Genomic DNA, 18347 nt, shown 5'->3' on the forward strand with positions numbered 1-18347 from the left:
ATTCTGCCTTGTCAGTCATGTGAATTCTTCTGGAACTGACTTGATAACACACTTCCTGGAATAACTGTGCGGGTAATCTTTATTTATATCATATCATCATGTCATTCTCACTGAAGCCTCAGAAGTTTATATTTCCATACAGTTTCTGAGGGCCAGGGGCATAACTCAGTGGTACAGTGCCTTCCTAACACATGCAAGGCTCTGGGCTCAATCCCAGTGCCAGGGGAAAAAAAGTTAATAATATGTTCAGAATCTAATATATTCCTGGAATTTTTTCCTCCAAAGCCAAAGCAAGATACAATTAATAGGTCAGTTGGAGGACATAGTGAAAACTTGTTTCATATTGGGGAGTGGGGGTGGGGATGTTAGACAGGATGGTATCCAGAGGCCGCCAGTGACAGCTCATGAGGGAGTCGTCCAGTTCTTCCCTTTCTGCCCTGAACTTCTTGTTCAATTCTTTAATATTCAAATGAAGGTTTGCAAAAGGCAATTACAGACAGGAGAAAGACAGTGTCCCATCGGGACCCGCAGGAACCTAGACAGTTAGAGGAGATGGAAGGAAACAGAAGTCCAAAGATGTTCAGAGGAATTCCTTTTAGGAAAAAGGGAAAGCCAAGGATGAGACTGAAGTTTCTGTCCTGAGAACTCAGGAGGATGCTTTGTAAACAGCAGCTCTGCTTACCAAACAGATCCATGTAAGTGAACAAGCTTTTTCATCAAGCAATTCTAAAGCAGAGAACCTGGCCTCCACTTTTGAAAGCCTGGAAACCATGATAAGAGGTTATACCATGACCATATAAAACTGTATCTGGGTTTTCCTTCCAAGGTGTCAGGCTTCCTGAGGTTCCCCCGAACACCAAGGTCACTTTTTAAAACTAATCCATTTTCTTCCTCCTTGCATTGAATGTAACTGAAGAAGCTCTTCATGTTTTTTGCAAGTCTAAATGCATCCAGGACCATCATTTGCCTCCCAAGGGTTCATATTCCGTGGCAAGGTTGTCAGGGACTGAACACTGTGTTCCTCCCCGAGTTTCATACACTGAAGTCTCAGCACTCATTTTGAGAGTCTTTGGAGCTGGGACCTTGGGGGGCGGGTGATTGATGTTGGAGGGTGTCATGGGGTAGGATCCTGGTCTGAGAGGACTAGTGCCCTTAAGTGAGAAGGCAGCAGAGCTTACTTCTTCAGGTTTAGTATCAACACCAAGAAGAGATCTTATGAGAGCATTCAGAGGAGTACATCTACATGCCAGGGAGAGAACTCCTGCCAGAACCTCCTGGGCCTGGGACTTCTAGCCTCTAGAGCTGAGTGGCCAAGGCTGGCGAAACTGGGGGGAGGAGTTTCTGGTGTTTCAACCGCCCTGTCTGTGGCACTTTGTCACAGCAGTTCTAGCAGACTCATACAGTCCCCTTTCTCATTAATTACTTTGAAATCACCTGCATCAGCCATTGGTGTGTGTTGTCTGAACCTTAGTCTTTTGAGCCATATTTCTTTTGAGAAACCTGAGCCTGGGACTTCCAGCCACTTGAGCTGTGTGGCCAGGGCTGGGAAATTCCAGTCTGGGTCAGATAGCAAATGCCTTTAATCCCAGCACTCAGGAGGTAGAGGCAGAGGGAAATCTCTGTAGTTTGAGGTCAGCCTGGTCTACAGAGTGAGTTCCAAGTCAACCAGGACTACATAAAATGATCCTGCCTAAGACTACATCTTTCTACCTTTTCTCCTGAACTTTCTGAATTTTTTTTTTTCTTAAATTCAGTTCCACGTCTCTTTCCTGAGCAGTTAAGCACAGTTTGGGGGGTTTGTGTTGTTTACATGTTGTGGTTAGAGGAGAGGTATTGGGTTGACATGACACCCTTAGGTGTGAGCATGCCCTCGCTCTCCTGTAACCTGTGGTGGGGTGTGTGATGAGTAAGCCTATTAAATGCAAAGGCAGGGAGATTCACAGGAGCCAAGGTAGACAGCGCTTATCCGTGCACATCGGAAAACAGTGAATACCCAAGTTCCCAGTTTCTTCAGTTTTCGCGTTAGTTTCCCTACTAGAAATTTAAACTCATCTTCTTGGGCAGCTGGTGTTTTGATGATTTCTGTCAGCTATGCTACTCTGGGTCTATGACCTAGCTGTCCCTTCTTGTGGTTATTGTGTGCTAGGTGCTGTTAGGACACACAGGAGCTCTTTAGGTGTCACATTCACATATCCTCTGAGCTATAGATGACAATCCACATTACAGAAAGGAAACCAACTAGACACTAATCTGTCTGGGGTTGTAGAGCTACTAGGTAGGATTTGAACCCTAACAGTCTGTATTGGGAAACTAGCTCTTTGGGGGTGTGATTTTTATTTTTGGAGACAGTGTTTTTGTGTAGCCCAGGCTGGCCTCAAACACATCATTTTTCTGCCTCACAAGTGTTGGGATTGATGATACAAACCACACCTACCTTACTGCCATGTTCCCACTGTGTGTGGCATAGCTCACAAAGGCAAGAAGAGCAGGCTCACATTTTAACTCAAAATAAATCCTCTGAGAGCTGAAATAAGCACATTTTGTTCCTATGTAAATCTAAAGACTGACATCTAGAACAATGGACTGATACAAGTATTTCATGTCTCTTAAGGGAAAACAACAAGCACTCAAAGTCCATGATGGCCTCCTGAGCACAAAACCACAGTCACCTGCTCCCTTCTTTAGGGTAATGAAGGATGGGTCTGCCTAGCCAGGGCTCAGCAGGACTTGGTGCCCATCTCTCCTGTGAATACCAATAGGCAATGGTGCCCATTTCTCCATTTCTCCCTTTCTCTTTTCTGTGACAAAGTATTTTTCCCCTTCTTCAAATATGACACATTCAAAAACTTTGTGTGGGCCTAAGTCTGTTCTTTTCAGAACAAATGAAAACTTGAGAAATACCTGCAGCCTGTCACTCCAGAGCCACCTCTTGGGTCCCCAGTAATCAGTCAATGGCCTAGAGGGAAACCAGGAAGCCATATCTATAGAAACTACCTCCTGCTTTTTCTCTTTAAGAAATAAAATGTGGGTTTGGGAAAGGTCCTGTGTTCCCTCTCAGCCCTCACAGACAAAACTGAAGCGTAATTAATCCTTAATCCATTTGCACTGACATTCATATAATAAGTAAAATGTATTTGCCCTAAGTCCTAGAAGCCCAAGATTAAGGGGGGGGGGGGTTGACCCCTTGTAGATGATAAAAAACTAGAGAACACAAAGGGACAGAGAGGACCTAGTCTTTACTGGAAATAAAGCGCTCTCTCTCTCTCTCTCTCTCTCTCTCTCTCTCTCTCTCTCTCTCTCTTCCTCCCTCCCTCCTTCTCCCTCCCCCCCCCACTCTCTCCCCAAACCCTGCCTGCTCAGAGAGTCTCCAAACAAAGGAAAGGTGCCAAAAAGCCCAGTCCCACATTCTTGGTGACTATTGCAGCTTCTTCCCTTGATGCTGCCCCAGCTGCCCAAGTCCCCACCTAAGCACCCAGCTTTTGACCATACTTGGGCACAAACCCAGCTTGTGATGGACAGGTCATCACCTCTGGCCTACAGTCTATAAAACTTTCCTGCCCTAGCCTGGGTGCTCAACTTCTCTGGCCTCAGTCTCTACAACCAGAGAACCCGCCCAGGTGTTGCTTTGCTCAAAAAGTTCTACTTGATCTGGCTTAGTGCATCAGCAGAGGAACTTATTATTGGGTGGGGGTGGGGGTAGGAGAGCACACAGAAAACCTATTAGACCCCATAGAAACAGTCTCCCCAGACAGGACAACTCTCCAAAGAGAATTTTTAAGCAAATCTACAGTAGAATTTTCCCATCAGATCTCTCAGTTTCCAGCAACTTGAGAGAATGAGGTACCTAGAAATTGTTCATTTTCTTTTTTTCTCAACCACTGCAGCTCAGGGTTCACATTACCTCCTAGAAGTTCTTCACCTTGGTTTCCAGATGGGGTTGAGGTTTCCTACAAAGAAAATGAGTATCTTAAGAGAAAAGATGCAAAGATTTAACATCATACGTGCTATCTTGGAATAGAAAATCTAGCTCTGAAAAACATAAACCCACTAAACCTCCCCAAATCATGAGGTAGGTGAGCTGCACTGCAGAAAAAATGTTAGGCAGGCCACGAGGCTGACAACGGCTTCTGGGAACTGTTAGAATCCTAGGGCCCAGGAACCACACACCAGAGGCTCCCGGCATTAGGCTCTTTGTGTTGTCTTGCTTAACACAGGATTTCATTGCGTAACCCAGGCTAGCCTCTAACTCTTAATTCTCTTGCTTCATCCTCTCTAGTGTTTACCACCATGCCAGACAGACTTCCTATTTCTGTATCAGGTGGCCTACTCCCCACCTTTATACTGGCCTCTCTCCCAGAAGTCAATCTACAATATCTCCAGGAACACATTCTCCTTGTGCAGCCCCCAAGCTCCCCCCACACTCCCAACAACCTAGAGCTAAGCACAAAACCACCCCGTTAGGTACCTACAGAGTCACGGAGGATGCAGAGCAGTGAAGCAATCGACTGCATTTTTACCAAATGAGGAAAGTAACTTCCAGAAGCACCTCAAGCATAAATTTTGGTGGATTAGTCCAGACTGTGTTGGCCCTGGGGTGGCACACATGTGAATGTCCTGCTGAACACTTGTGTGTGTGTGTGTGTGTGTGCGCGCGTGTGTGTGTGTGCGCGCGCGCGCGCGCATATGAATGTATGTGGAAGCTAGAAGCTGACATTGGGTATCTTCTTTGATCACTGAACTTTTTTTAAAAAAATGTGTTTAGATTTATTTTACGTGTATGAATGTTTTACCTGCATGTATGTCTGTGTACCATGTGCATGCCTGTTGTCTATGGAGATGAGATGATCCCCCGGAACTGGAGTTATAGATGGTTGTGGGCCACTATGTGGGTGCTGAGAATTGCACCCATATCTTCTGCAAGTACATCAAGTACTCTAAACTCCTAAGCTGTCTCTCCATCCCCTCTCCCCACTGTATTTTGAGAGATGAAGTCTCTTATTGAATCTGGAACTCATCAATTTGGCTGGAAGGACAGGCCAGCAAGCCCCAGAGAGCCTCCTGTCTCTGCCTCCAGAGACGCTGGAATCACAGCTGTTCACCACCATGCCTGGCTTTTTATGTGGATGCGGGGCATCTAAACTTGTGTTCTTGTTTGCCTGCCATGTTCTTTATTCAGGGTTGGGGGTCATCCCAGCTTTAGACACTGTAGCAGAAATCTAGTAGAATCGTTGTATCTAGGGTAACCACAAGAATGAAATAGTTGTTTTTCACTGTATCTAAGGTAAACATGAGAATGAAGTAGTTGGTTTCTATAAGTACTTAGACCTTAAAGAAATCATTGTGGAAATCAGTGATTGTTTTCTGTCATCTAGAGAGCTGTTTTTCTGAAGGAGCTTTACAGCCTTTGCATGACCTTGGTCACAAGGTGGTCCTGGAACACTTGAAGTGTCTTGCATTACTGGGTACTGCAAACAGTTCACAGTAAGGACTAAAGTTGCAGGGGTGTGAGGACTTCCTTCACAAAACATATCGATTAGATCGGGGGCTTTGGTACGAGGAACTTGTTTTACCCCGAAAACAACTTTTGTTAACAATCAAGAAATATGGCTTCGGGGGAGAAATATGGATTTGCATGGTTGTTTGGGGTTCAGTTCATAGAAACTGTTCCTCCCTGCTGTGACAGAGCCTGAATACATCTTGGAGTGACCCTCTTTCTTCAACTGACCCAGGCAACACAGATCACCCAACAAGATGCCTTCCCTTTTAATTATGCACACTGTTTCAAGGAACCACCTGATTGAGAAAGGCTACCTTAGGTCCTAGCACCAGTGAACTTAAATTTCCCTTGATAGTAAGTAGATAGTATTGGGAAGATACATTATGTACCTAAAGGTAGTCTCCTCTTCACTCTAAAACATGCCCTGCTTTGAAAAATAAATGATTCAGTAACGGATGTAATCACACCGGCTACGTCTCCCCCCACACACCCTATTTATAAGTGGGTAAGCCACCACCAGAATCAGAGTTTAAAGGGGGTCTTTCCTTTAAGTGATCTCGTGTTCTGTCCTTTCCTATCTCACTCTGATAAATGTGAGCTCTGAAGAGTTTGGGAAGCAGAAACTCCTGCAGAGAGAGCAGCTGTGGGACATGAGGGTTCCTGACCAGGAGTCACCAGTAGCTCTTACAGTAAAGGTTTTGACCCCCCAGTGTTCACACAGCAGCTCACAACACCTCCTGCAACTCCAGTCCTGGGGGATCTTGCACTCTCCTCTGACCTCCATGGGTACCTGGCACACACATGATGGACAGACATACATGCAGGGAAAATACTCAGACACATAAAATAAAAAATAAACCTAAAAAAAAAAAAAAAAAAAAAACAGAAACAGAAATAGCTGAGTGTGATGGCTCACACCTTTAATCCGATAATAATAATAATAATAATAATAATAATAATAATAATAATAATAATAAATAACAATAAAAATTAACTGTTAGAACATAGGGAAGGGTTAATAAGGTGGAGAAAGAATCTGTTCATTATTTTAGTGCTCTCATAAGCAGAAAGAAAAAATAATTTCCGAGGTTGATTAACATGAATACCTACATTTGTCTCCTTAAAGATATACAGGCAATAACCAAACAGAGGGTAAAAGAAAAAAAAATGTGAATTCAAACCTCAGGCAACAACTTTCTTTTAAAGATTTATTTATTTTATGTATGAGTGCTCTGTGTGCATGTACATCTTTATGCCAGAAGAGGGCATCAGATCCCACTATAAATGGTTGTGAGCCACCATGTGGTTGCTGGGGTTGGACCCAAACCCTCTGTAAGAGCAACAGTGCTCTTTATTTTATTTTATTTTATTTTATTTTATTTTTTATTTTTTGAGACAAGGTTTCTCTGTGTAGCTTTGTGCCTTTCCTGGAACTCACTTGGTAGCCCAGGCTGGCCTTGAACTCACAGAGATCCGCCTGGCTCTGCCTCCCGAGTGCTGGGATTAAAGTCGTGAACCACTGCCCGACAGCATCCAGTGCTCTTAACCACTGAGTCATCTCTCAAGCCCCAGAGGGCAAACTTTTCAAAAAACATACGAACAGAACATCTGTTAAAAGGATGCCCCCCTCCGGGGTTGGGGAGAGGAAACAAGTTATCTTATATAAAAGGCGCACCTGAAAGACTTTAACAGTTGAAGGTGAAAGCATTTGTCAGAAAACTGAATTATCAAAATGAAATATACATGAACAAAATATGAATTTTTTAAAAAAGTTTTAGAAACCAAAGGCCTAGGTATTAAGTTCAACACTGGTGTTAAGAAGAGGCCTTCATCACTGTGCACATCAGGACACAATTCAAGTGACAGCCATCACCTTTCAATGGCAAAGCTCACTTTCCTCACTGCCTGATCACTTATGTGGTTAAGCAGAGGACACCACCCAAAAAGGAGAAAATCGACAGTACAGCATGGGACATAGGCACAATGAAAATTTATTTATTTGTTCACTTATTTATCTGAGACAATAGTCCCCTGTGTAGCCCATGCTAGCCCCAACTCCTGTTCCTCTGGCCTCAGCCTCCCAAAGTGCTAGGATTACAAGTGTGCACCATCACTCCTGGTTCCCAGTGAACATTTTAGCAGCTGTATATCCTGGACAATTAATAGATCCATTCTGTCCTTGCCTATCTGACTGGTCTCTCACGCAGACAAGAACCCAAAGAAGCCAGCACTCCACCACAGCCAGTGATGGAGTGTAAATTCAAGGTTTCTGGTGAGCATTCTGTTGCTTAACATTATTATTTTTTATATTTTTGAGATTATAATTACATCATTTCCCCCTTCCCTTTTCTCCTTCCAAATCCTGCCATATACTCCTCCTTGCTCTCCTTCAAATCAAGGCCCTTTTCATTAATTGTTGTTACAATTACATACATACATACATACACACACACACACACACACAAACACACACACACACACACACAAACACACCCTATTGCTGAAGATATACTCCAGACACATGACCCAGAGGACCCTGAGCTAGAACTGCCCTGAATGTGTTCTCTCTCAGCACATGCTTTCAGGGTACCAGCAGATGACACACACACAAGCTTCCAAAGGAAGGAAGCAACCAACATCCTACCCAGTTTTGATGGTTATGAACCACAACAATGACCGGCATGGCACATTGACTCTAAGGGTGCAGTAGTGGTACGCATTCCTTGGTGGTAACCAATAGCTCTCTAATTGGATTTAAGACCCACTCAACAAGAGGAAAATCATGCCTGCTACTGGAAACCTAGCCAACTACCCAGGGCTAGTGAAGCCATGGATCTTGGAAGAGAACCTTCAGCCACCATTTTACTAAAACAGTATAATCCCTACTACATTTGAAATGTTGCTTAATATTTTAATTCAGCCCCCCCACTCCCAGAAATGTAGTCTCAAAAACAAAACAAACAACAAAACCAAAACAAACACCTAGGTGGTGGTGATGCTTGCCTTTAATCCCAGCATTCAGGAGACAGAGAGAGGAGTTTGAGGCCAGCCGGGTCTATAGAAACTACAGAGCTAGTTTCAGGACTATCAAGGCTACACAGAGAAACCGTGTCTCAACAAAACAAAACAAAACAAACAAATATCACAAAAACCTGAAGAAAGGTAAAAGTTGTTCAGATACCAAAAATACTTTGAATATTAGAAGATGGAATAAAATCCATAACTTCTTTAAACAGGGTTGACTGAGCTGTTTGAGACAGAATCTCACTCAGGAGCCCTAGCTGGCCTTAAACTCAGAGAATCTACTGCCTCTGTATCCCAAGGTTTTAGGGATATTGGTTTTGCTTGCTTGATTAGTTTGGTTTAGGTACTGGGCTTTGTGATGCTTGATATCAGCTCTACCACTGAGCTACAACCCCCATCTCCTAGAGGGGCAAGTTTTAAAGAAGGTTCTCTTTAAAGAATCTAGAAGTGAGGTTTGTTTTTGTTTTTGTTTTGTTTTGTTTTGTTTTGGTTTTGGTTTTTAGAGACAGGGTTTCTCTGTGTAGCTTTGTGCCTTTACCAGGCTGGCCTCAAACTCACAGAGATCCGCCTGCCTCTGCCTCCCGAGTGCTGGGATTACAGGCGTGCGCTGCCGCTGCCACCACCACCCGGTTTGTTTTTTTTGTTGTTGTTGTTTTGTTTTTTTAATGAAGCCCCATCCCTATCCACAGCAGAAAGAAAGCTCAATCAACTCGGCTAGCAGGCGTTTGGAAGAAAGATGTAGAAGACAAATTCATTCTAAGGATACTTTCCTCCGAGCTGAGAGGGAATGGGAAGAGAGGTACAGGTCCATCTTCGGGGGACTTAGAAACACATCATTGATCAGTGTTAAAACATCTTTCTAAATGGTCTTCATGTCTCCTTCAGCTAATCAAAGTTCTTTCCAGAGCCAGTTCAAGGGGCAGCGAAACCTACTTTAATGGTCATCTAAATTTAGTAGCAAGCAATTTTAGGTCAAAATTTAATCAGTCTATTATTTCACTTTCTAGAGGAGTCAGAAAGAATTTAAATCATTTGCCTGTCCAAAAAGAAAAAAGGAAAAGAAAGAAAGAGAAAATAGGAGTGGAGGGAAAGGTAAGGAAATGATGGCTACATTATCAGGCACATAGATGACTAAGAGTTATTTCAACAAGGGTTGCCTCTGGAACAGCCCAAGGTCCAGCTAGAGGTTCAGGCCTCACATACACAGGCAGAGGGCTAGGCCCATTTCCATTCAACGTGGAGCCATTGCTGTAGCAGGAATGATGGTAAAAGCTGTGTGGCTGTTCACTACTGTTGCCACAGTGGCAACCTAGGCTGTCATGGACCTCGGCTGCTCCCTAAGGACAGATGGAAGAGGACATGGAGTGACAGACATCACCCACAGTGGCAGCACCACACATTCACTCTTCCAGAAGTTTCAAGTCAGGATGGTTCTGCTTCAACCATTTCAAATAAAATCACCTATGTTTCAAGGGACAGGCTGGCGGTTGGCAAAGAACTTGCATTAAATAACACTGGGGCTTTCATTAGAAGTATAAAATAAATAAAACCTCACTCACCTTTGCCAGATGAAGTAATAGTTATTTTGTTGAGCCATGCCAAAGCCTACAATATCCTCCCATCTGGCCGTTTCTCCAGACACTGAAGAAAACAACTTGGCCACTTTTATTTCTGGGTCTGAAATTACATCAGCTGGATCAAGCCTTACAGACACCTCTTATAAGCAGCCATGAAACAGGGCAATTACATTTAGTGGCAATTCCTGCTAGGCAATTGTTTCCTGACAAAAAGGCAAAGGTGTAAGAGGAGGCAGGGGTGCATCTGCAAACACTTGGGGAAATTTGTACAAACGTCTCTCTGGCTTCCAGCTGCCAGTACCTCCTAGAATTGCTGGGACTGGCAAAGCCTGCAAAATTCTCTGGGCATTTGTGTTGTGAACCTTGAAGAAGCCAGACTTCTACATTGCCTGCTCCTCACAACCCCTTAGTAGATAAGGATGTCACTTTCAATATCGACAATCTAAACAAATACCACAATCTGACAGGCTCTCCCCTCAGCGATATGCTAAGAATTACTCCTGGAGCCAACACCTCATGGCTTTCTCTTTAGACCTAAATAAAGAAACTGTTATTTCTACCAACTGCAGGACCATCAAGAGGGAGCTGAGTATCACATACACTTTACACTAATGCAGGTCCAAGCAAAGGAGACAGGGTTTCACTGTGTAACAGTGGCTGTCCTGGAACTCACTTTGTGGACCAGGCTGACCTTGAACTCACATAGATCTGCCTGTCTCTGACTCCCGAGTGCTGGGACTAAAGGTGTGTGACACCATGTCTGGCTAGATTTTAAATATTTAAGACAGGATCTTGTATAGGAGGCTGGCCTCAAACTCAAGATCTTCTGCCTCAGTGGCCTGAGTGATGGGGTTACAGCTATATCTGTATTTTTTTTTTATTTTAGAATGAAAAGCACGATACAGCAAGCATTATGCAAGCTTTAATGTAATAGAAACCCTCTAATGTTTTCTTAGTGATTGAAACTATTTTAGTGTATGTGAGTGAGCCTGTGTGTTTTTATGCTCCATGTGCATACAGGAGCCAGTGGAGTCAGGAAGAGCACAATGGACCCTGGAACTGGAGTTACAAGTGGTTGTGAACTATCTGTCATGTTGGGGCTAAGAAAGCAAACCTGGTTCCTCCACAAGGACAGCAAGTGCTCTCAACCACTGAGCCATCTCTTCAGTCCCTTCTTAGTGATTTTCTAAGGATGTCCTCACAACTTCTCATTTGCCAAGGCAGTATTAATTATTGCACCCAAGCTCTACAGATGCAGGGGTCTCTATGCCACTGGAATGGCCCCGAATAAAGGTCACATTATCCCACTCTGATAAGTATCAGGGAGTCACCTTTGCTCTAATGTTATGAAGGCTGGGTCCGGGTGTCTGTTGACTGTGGAGTCCCTCTACCAGCAGTGAACTGGCCTGCTCCCAGGGTCATTTGACTAAACAGATGTCTGTGTAAGCTACTGGTGCCTCTATTATTGCAACAAATCAACACAATTCCTAACTCCTGTAGCAACAGGGACTCCAAAATATGTTGATTAAAGATTCTTTCTATTAAAAAGAAAAAAGAAAACCTTACTCCTTTATCATTTTAGAGCGTTTTATAGAAAGACAATGAGAACCATGGCTGTGAATGGGTGAGGTTTGAGGCTCCAGACAAGAATGTGAAGACTGAACATTGCCGAGGGGGTCAGGAAGCTGAGGATGGGAGAGGCCAACATGCCATGTTAAATCCACTCAGAAAGATGTTAGGAGCTGAAGAACAGAAGGCTTTAACTAAGGACCCTGGATGAAGCTAGGCATTCTGAGAACTTGTGAAAGGACAGGCAGACGCCATAACAGGCTGCTCAGTCTTCTCTCAGAGATCAGGCCCCAATTTCAGTTTCCTGAGACTTGAGCAAGAAGTTTCTGGGAGGGTCATAAACAAAAAACATAGTCCTTGCAGTAGCTCCCTTTCTGCACGTACTCTGACCGCTCAAGGTTCAGTCAGTTGTTTACTGTCTGGGACCCCTCACCAACTTAGAGCTACATGCACGGGTCAATGTGAACGTGCTAAGCCAGCCAGCACAAGGACAAAGCCTGGGCCACTGAGCAGCCCCCACAGTCAGTATGTGCCAACCAGTCTCCCTGGCAGCTCAAGGACAGAGCCTGGGACTTGTCCAGGCCTGTCCAAAAATAACTGTAACCCCCAACTAACCCTCGACAATTAAAAGTTACTAACATGATTGCCGCTAGCATAAACCAATCCTGAATCTGTTCCTATGTAGTCTGTAGACCCCAAGCCCTCCTTGCTTTAAAAAAAAAAAAAAAAAAACCCTGCCCCATTGCTACTTGGGGTCTCTCCTGCCCTGCTGCTGCGTCAGATGGACAGAGAGTCCCAAGTTAACTCGTAGTAAAGACTCTTTGATTTTGCATCGGATTCAGTCTCTTGGTGTTTGGGGACTCTGGGAAGAACACTTGTAGGTGAAAATGACAAGGGTGGGTTCAAAAGTAATGTTTTGTGGTTTTCCCAAATGCAAAACAAGCCTAGTTCCGCTTGACTGAGCACACAAAGCAAGCCATCTGTGCCTGCTAGTGCCCGGGGAAGTTGCCCAAAGTCTTGGCTTGCTTTAGAACAGAAATGCAAAGGTACCACACACCTCTGCAAATACAGCTGTACACAGCCCCAAGGTCCTAGAAGCGAACAGAGTCGCCGCTTTCCATGTGGACGAAGGTTGGGGAATGAGTGGGAATATTACACCCTTGTGATTTTTCTGAATGGGGCTAATTACTCTACTTAAGTAACCTCTGCTATTCAAAAAAGAATAGCTGCTGTTCAAAAAGGAATACAGTCAAGGACTGTACTATAGTTCTTTTTTTTTTTTTTTTTTTTTGGCAAATCCAACAAAGCCAGGTCCTTAATAAATATTTACCTGATTTACCTGATGGATGAATAAATGAAACCATGGCTCAAGTGTAAAAAGCTTTGCAATTGATAACTTTAAAGCACAATAAAAATCCTGTTAGTGTGTTATTGATTGCTCAACAGTGGGTTTGGTCCTTGGCAACTTCAGTTTCATACCGAGATTAAGTGGCCTTTTACAGCCTGTTTTGAGAGAACAGGAAGTCTTAGAAGTATGTCCCGTTTGAATCTAGTGGGACAGGTATACAGCTTCACAATAAGTCCTGCAACCTGAGCTAGTTAAGACGCTGCTGATCTGGCTGGGGGTGAAAGGAAAGGCTGTAGCTCTGTTCTTTGTGAACCAGAAAGTTGGAGGTCACAGGAGCAGTAATTGGCTGCCACTTAGCTGTGTGGCCTTGGAAACATCACTTTCCTGGGTGTGTTTCAGCATTTTTAACCTAATACCAAGTTAGGATATTTTACTCTGGGCTTCACTGTTTTTCTAGTTTTAACTCTATCATGGAGTTTTCATTTTTTGATGACATGTAAGTACATAAAAATAGATCTAAAAGTATAAAATCTGATTTTACTTAATTGAAGCAGTAATCCCCTTAAAAAGGTTAATTAAATTTTATTTATTATATTCTCCAAAAATTTAGATCCACATATTTTCATATACTTTTTAAAAAAATTTTATTTATTTATTATGCATACAGTGTTCTGCCTGCATCTCTGCAGGCTGGAAGAGGGTACCAGATCTCATTGCACATGGTTGTGAACCATCATGGTTAATTGAACTCAGAACCTCTGGAAGAACAGCCAGAGCTCTTAACCTCTGAGCCATCTCTTCAGCCCCGATTTTCATATACTTTTAAGGAATGAAATACCCTTGACATTTATCAATGTGCCCTCATCCATCCTATTACTTAACTTTTGGCTGACATACAAAGTCTTCTGAGTTCTGTGATTGGCTTGACTACTTTCTAAAGTGGTTTTGTTTTCTTTTGTAAAATCACTATAATACGGCACTTAATGATTTACATCCTAGAGCCAACCATATGCTATGATTCCTGGTTGGAGCAGAAGACTTTGTTAAATCACAAAGCTCTCCTCTAAAACCTACCAAATGTAAGCAAGCAAAAGTGTGATTGATGGTCTGGTACTACCAGGTTCCAGTACAGGATGACATTTGTAGGAGCTGTAAGAGCTATGCTTCTGGACTAGGTGCCCACACTGAGCCCAGCAGGCCCAAACAGTGTAGATTTTATTCACAGTAATCCCATCTCAGTTACTTACTAGATACCTTGTAGCCAATTAAATGACACTGTTGTTATTTAAAGGACTAAGCTGTAGCTAATTACACCACTCTTCCATTTTTCTGTAAAGACCATTTGATTACAATATTCTGGAGTTCCCAGAACCTGCTTTGTTTTTGGAAGCAGCTCAATTTGCAAATCATGGTGTTTAACTTTTTTGTTTTAATTTTGTTGTTGTTGTTGGTGGTGGTGGTGGTGTGTGTGTGTGTGTGTGTGTGTGTGTGTGTGTGTGTGTCGGGGGTACTGAGATAGACTCTCATATTAAAGCTGGCTTTGAACTCCTGACTCTCCTGTCTTCACCTCCCAAATGCTGAGATCTCAGGTGTTTCTGTTTCGTGGAAGGGAGTGATGGCTGAGACCAGATCTCCTGGAGCCTGGGCTGGCCTGGAACCGTGTTCTTCCCACCTCAGCCTCCTTCATACAGGGCGACAAGTCATGTTTTGCTTTGTTCACATAAACTGCTTCACTTTACTGATCTCAATAATCACTGATTTTTTAAAAAAGATTTATTTATTTATTATGTATACAGAAGAGGGCGCCAGATCTCATTATAGATGGTTGTGAGCCACCATGTGGTTGCTGGGAATTGAACTCAGGACCTCTGGAAGAGCAGTCAGTGCTCTTAACCTCTGAGCCATCTCTCCAGCCCATAATCACTGATTTTTATTAAAATTTTGATATAAAGAACTTGCAAATAAAAAAATCACACAGTCAAATTTACCAAGTTCAAAGTCTATACACTTCAATGGCACTTCATATTGGATTTTACAGTTTTAAATACATTTTTATGCACTTACACACTACAAAAAAAATCCATGATAGAGTTAAAACTAGAATAAACCCACATCTCTAATCCCAGCACTCAGGAGGCAAATATAGATGGAACTCTGAGTTAGAGGCCAGACTGGTCTATCAAGCCAGTTCCAGGACAGCCAATGCTACCAAAGAAACACTATCTCAACCAGAACAACAACAAAACCAAAAAACCCCAACTAGAAATACAATAAGTTTCATATCCTCTTTCAAAGTGACTCATATGTCCATTCTCCATTATTTGCATTTAGTCTTTCCTCATCACCTGCTATTCATCCTTTCTTGTTTTCCTTTCTATAGGCTATACTATTACATTTGTTTACATGATACATATATGCTTTTGTGCTATGATTCACATGAGGAAGAACAGTTTTTTCCCTAAGATTGTGTGACTTTGCTTAATATTCTAAATCCATTTTCTCTCAAACTTTATCTTCTTTAGAACTGAATAGTATTCCATTCTATGTGTGCACTAGGTTTTCTTTCTTGATTCATCTGTTGATATAGACAGCATGGTTTCTTTGCTATAGTGAATAAAGCAGCAATAAACATGTGGGTGCCAATGTCTCTGTGATAGGATTGGAGATCCTGGCTATATCCTTAGGAGTGAAATAGTGGGGTTACATGGTAGTTCTATTTTAATTTTTTGAAGAACCTCCAAATTGATCTCCATAATCACTGTATTCATTTGCCCCTCCATCAGCAATGAGTAAAGCTTCTCCTCTCCTCATCCTCTCCGACATTTGCTGTCCAGTTTCTTGATGAGATATTCTGACTGGGGTGAGGTGGTATCTCAAACTAATTTTAATTGGCATTTCCCTGATGTTGAGCACTTTCAAAAATCGTTATTGGCAACTTGTTTCTTTCTTGAAAACTGTCCATTCATTAATTTGCAATTGATTAGCAGTTTTATTTCCTTGGTATCTAATCTCTGCAATTCCTTGTAAATTCTGGGTATTAGTCACCTGTCTGGAGGGTAGCTGGTAGATTTTCTCCCATTCTGTGGGCTGTTTGCTCTGAGAGTTTCCTTTGTTGTATGCAAAGTTTTTATTTCTAAGTAGTCCTACCTGCTGATAAGTAGGGAGTTCCTGTGCTATTGGTGTTCTATTCAGAAGGTTCTTGTCTGCACCAAGAACACTTGAAGAGTATTCCCTGTTTTCTTCTAGATGTTTCAGCATTTCAGGTTGTAAATTCTTTAATCTATTTTGAACTGATTTTTGCACAAAGTGAAAGATATGAATCTAGTTTCATTCTTCTGCAAGTAGATATTCAATTTTGCTTGCACTAATTAGTGAACATATTACCCCCCCCCCCAAGTGTATTTTTACTTCTTTTGTCAAGAACTAAGTGGGCATAACTTTGGCATTTCATTTCTGGGTCCTCTACTTTTAGTCTGTTTTTACACCAGTACCAGGTTGTCTTTATCACCATAGCTCTATAGTGTAATTTGAGGTCTGGAGGTATAATACCCCAGCAGTGTTCTTAATCCTTAGGATTGCTTTGGCTATTTTTTTTTTTTTTTTGTATGTGTGGTTCCATATGCATTCTTGTATTGTTTTCTAAATTCTTGAACTATGATAACACAATTGATATTGTGTTAAATCTGTAGGTTAATTTTGGCAATACAGCCATTTTGACAATACTAATTCTACCAATCCAGAAGCATGGAAGATTTTTCCATACCTTTCTCTAATAAAGATAGGGAAATTAATGAAATAGAGATGAAGAACTTTTAACAATCACATTCCTCTGTGGTATTTCAGAAACACCCACACATATTTCTCCAACAGTAACTGGTATTTCCTTGAAAGTAATCATACCAAGGGGAGGAGGGGCTTCCAGGAACAACAGAGTAAACAAAGCACACAATTCTGAAATAGTTTTACTCATTTCTCTCCAATTTTGGATACTATTACTATGCATTAAAATGAGTATCATCTTAAGTTAAATGTAACAAACCATGTGTAGTGCGAAATGAGACTTCCTCCTTTGTTCCAAGCTAAGGGGATATATTCTAACTTCATTGGTTCTCTGGAGAAAATGATTAAGTTTTAAAAAACATCCTCAGTGGCCAGCGGTGGTGACACACACCTTTAATCCCAGCACTCAGGAGGCCAAGACAGGCGGATTTCCGTGAGTTCAAGACTAGCCTGGTTTATACAGAGCTAGTTCCAGGACAGCCAGGGGCTATACATAGACCCAGTCTCAAAATGAAAACAAAAACAAAAACAAAACACCATGCTCAGAAAATTAGCACTAGCTGAAGATATATAAATTAGTTATCACAAGGGTTTCGACTGGACTGTGTGCGCGTTTGGGAGTGGAGTAGTCCAAACTGGAAGAACACAGGTCTTCTCACAATTGAAAGAACATCAGAACCTCCAAAGTGAAATCGCTTCCCCGAGTTCAAACTAAATCTCACCGGCTAACTGTGTAAACAACTTTTAGCCTTGGAGAACAAGTGTCTTAAAGAAACAAAGTCCTGTGTGAAGATCACACCAACTAACCCACCCGCAATGATGTAGCTCTAAACCTTTGAGGTTCTCGGAAAACTCATTTCTAAAATATCCCTGACCCTACCCAAAACTTATGGAAACCTCACTGTAAAACAAAACAAAACAGGCTTTCATTAACCTTTGCGCCTTGCCTCTTAACACTGGAAGGAAGTGGAGGAAGTGTATACTAGAGTAAATTCGAGTCTTCCATTTCAAATGTTACTGTCCTCCCTCAAGACAATCTTTTACCTCGTACCCAGCATGAACCCGAACGCGGGTCAGTCTCGCTAGCTATTAGAGCCGAGAACCATGCTGGCAAGAAGTGCTGAGCGACGCCTGGTCTGGCCTGCGGGCGGAACACGGACTGGCAGGACCGGGCACTGAGTCCAGCGAGGGGACACCGCCAGCTCCGGCACCGGGAGCCCTGACCGTCACCGTGCCGATCCCAGAGAGGGTCCCTAAACTGCTTTCTGTACAAAAACGAAACCCTTCGCTTTGTAATCCGAGGCACCGGAAGCTGCCGGAGGAAAACAGGTGCAAGGAGGCGGCTGGCCTGGGCGAGGGAGCGAGACCCTGTCTCCAAACGACAAGAAAACCGCAAACCGAGGAAGCCTAACTCCTGAACCGACAACCACTGCAACAAGCCAGGAGCCTCAAGGACGAACGCCCACCGGAGCCGGAAGTGAGTCCGCCCCTTCCATGGACGCACCGGAAATTGGGGCTTGCGCGGAGTATTTCCCGCCTACTTCCCAAGGCC

At 42.9% G+C, this 18347-nt stretch overlaps 1 protein-coding gene across 1 annotated transcript; it reads right to left on the minus strand.

Moving 5' to 3' along the window:
• Window positions 1-301: 301 nt before the first annotated feature.
• On the minus strand, window positions 302-18291 carry C5H6orf52 (chromosome 5 C6orf52 homolog). Its single transcript, XM_036188919.1, is given in 5 exon segments — window positions 302-484; window positions 9679-9851; window positions 9854-9926; window positions 17847-18107; window positions 18262-18291. Coding segments are annotated over 5 exon segments (720 nt in total).
• Between the last annotated feature and the right edge of the window lie 56 nt (window positions 18292-18347).

Source organism: Onychomys torridus, chromosome 5, assembly GCF_903995425.1.
Source record: "Onychomys torridus chromosome 5, mOncTor1.1, whole genome shotgun sequence".
Classification (NCBI taxonomy): domain Eukaryota; kingdom Metazoa; phylum Chordata; class Mammalia; order Rodentia; family Cricetidae; genus Onychomys; species Onychomys torridus.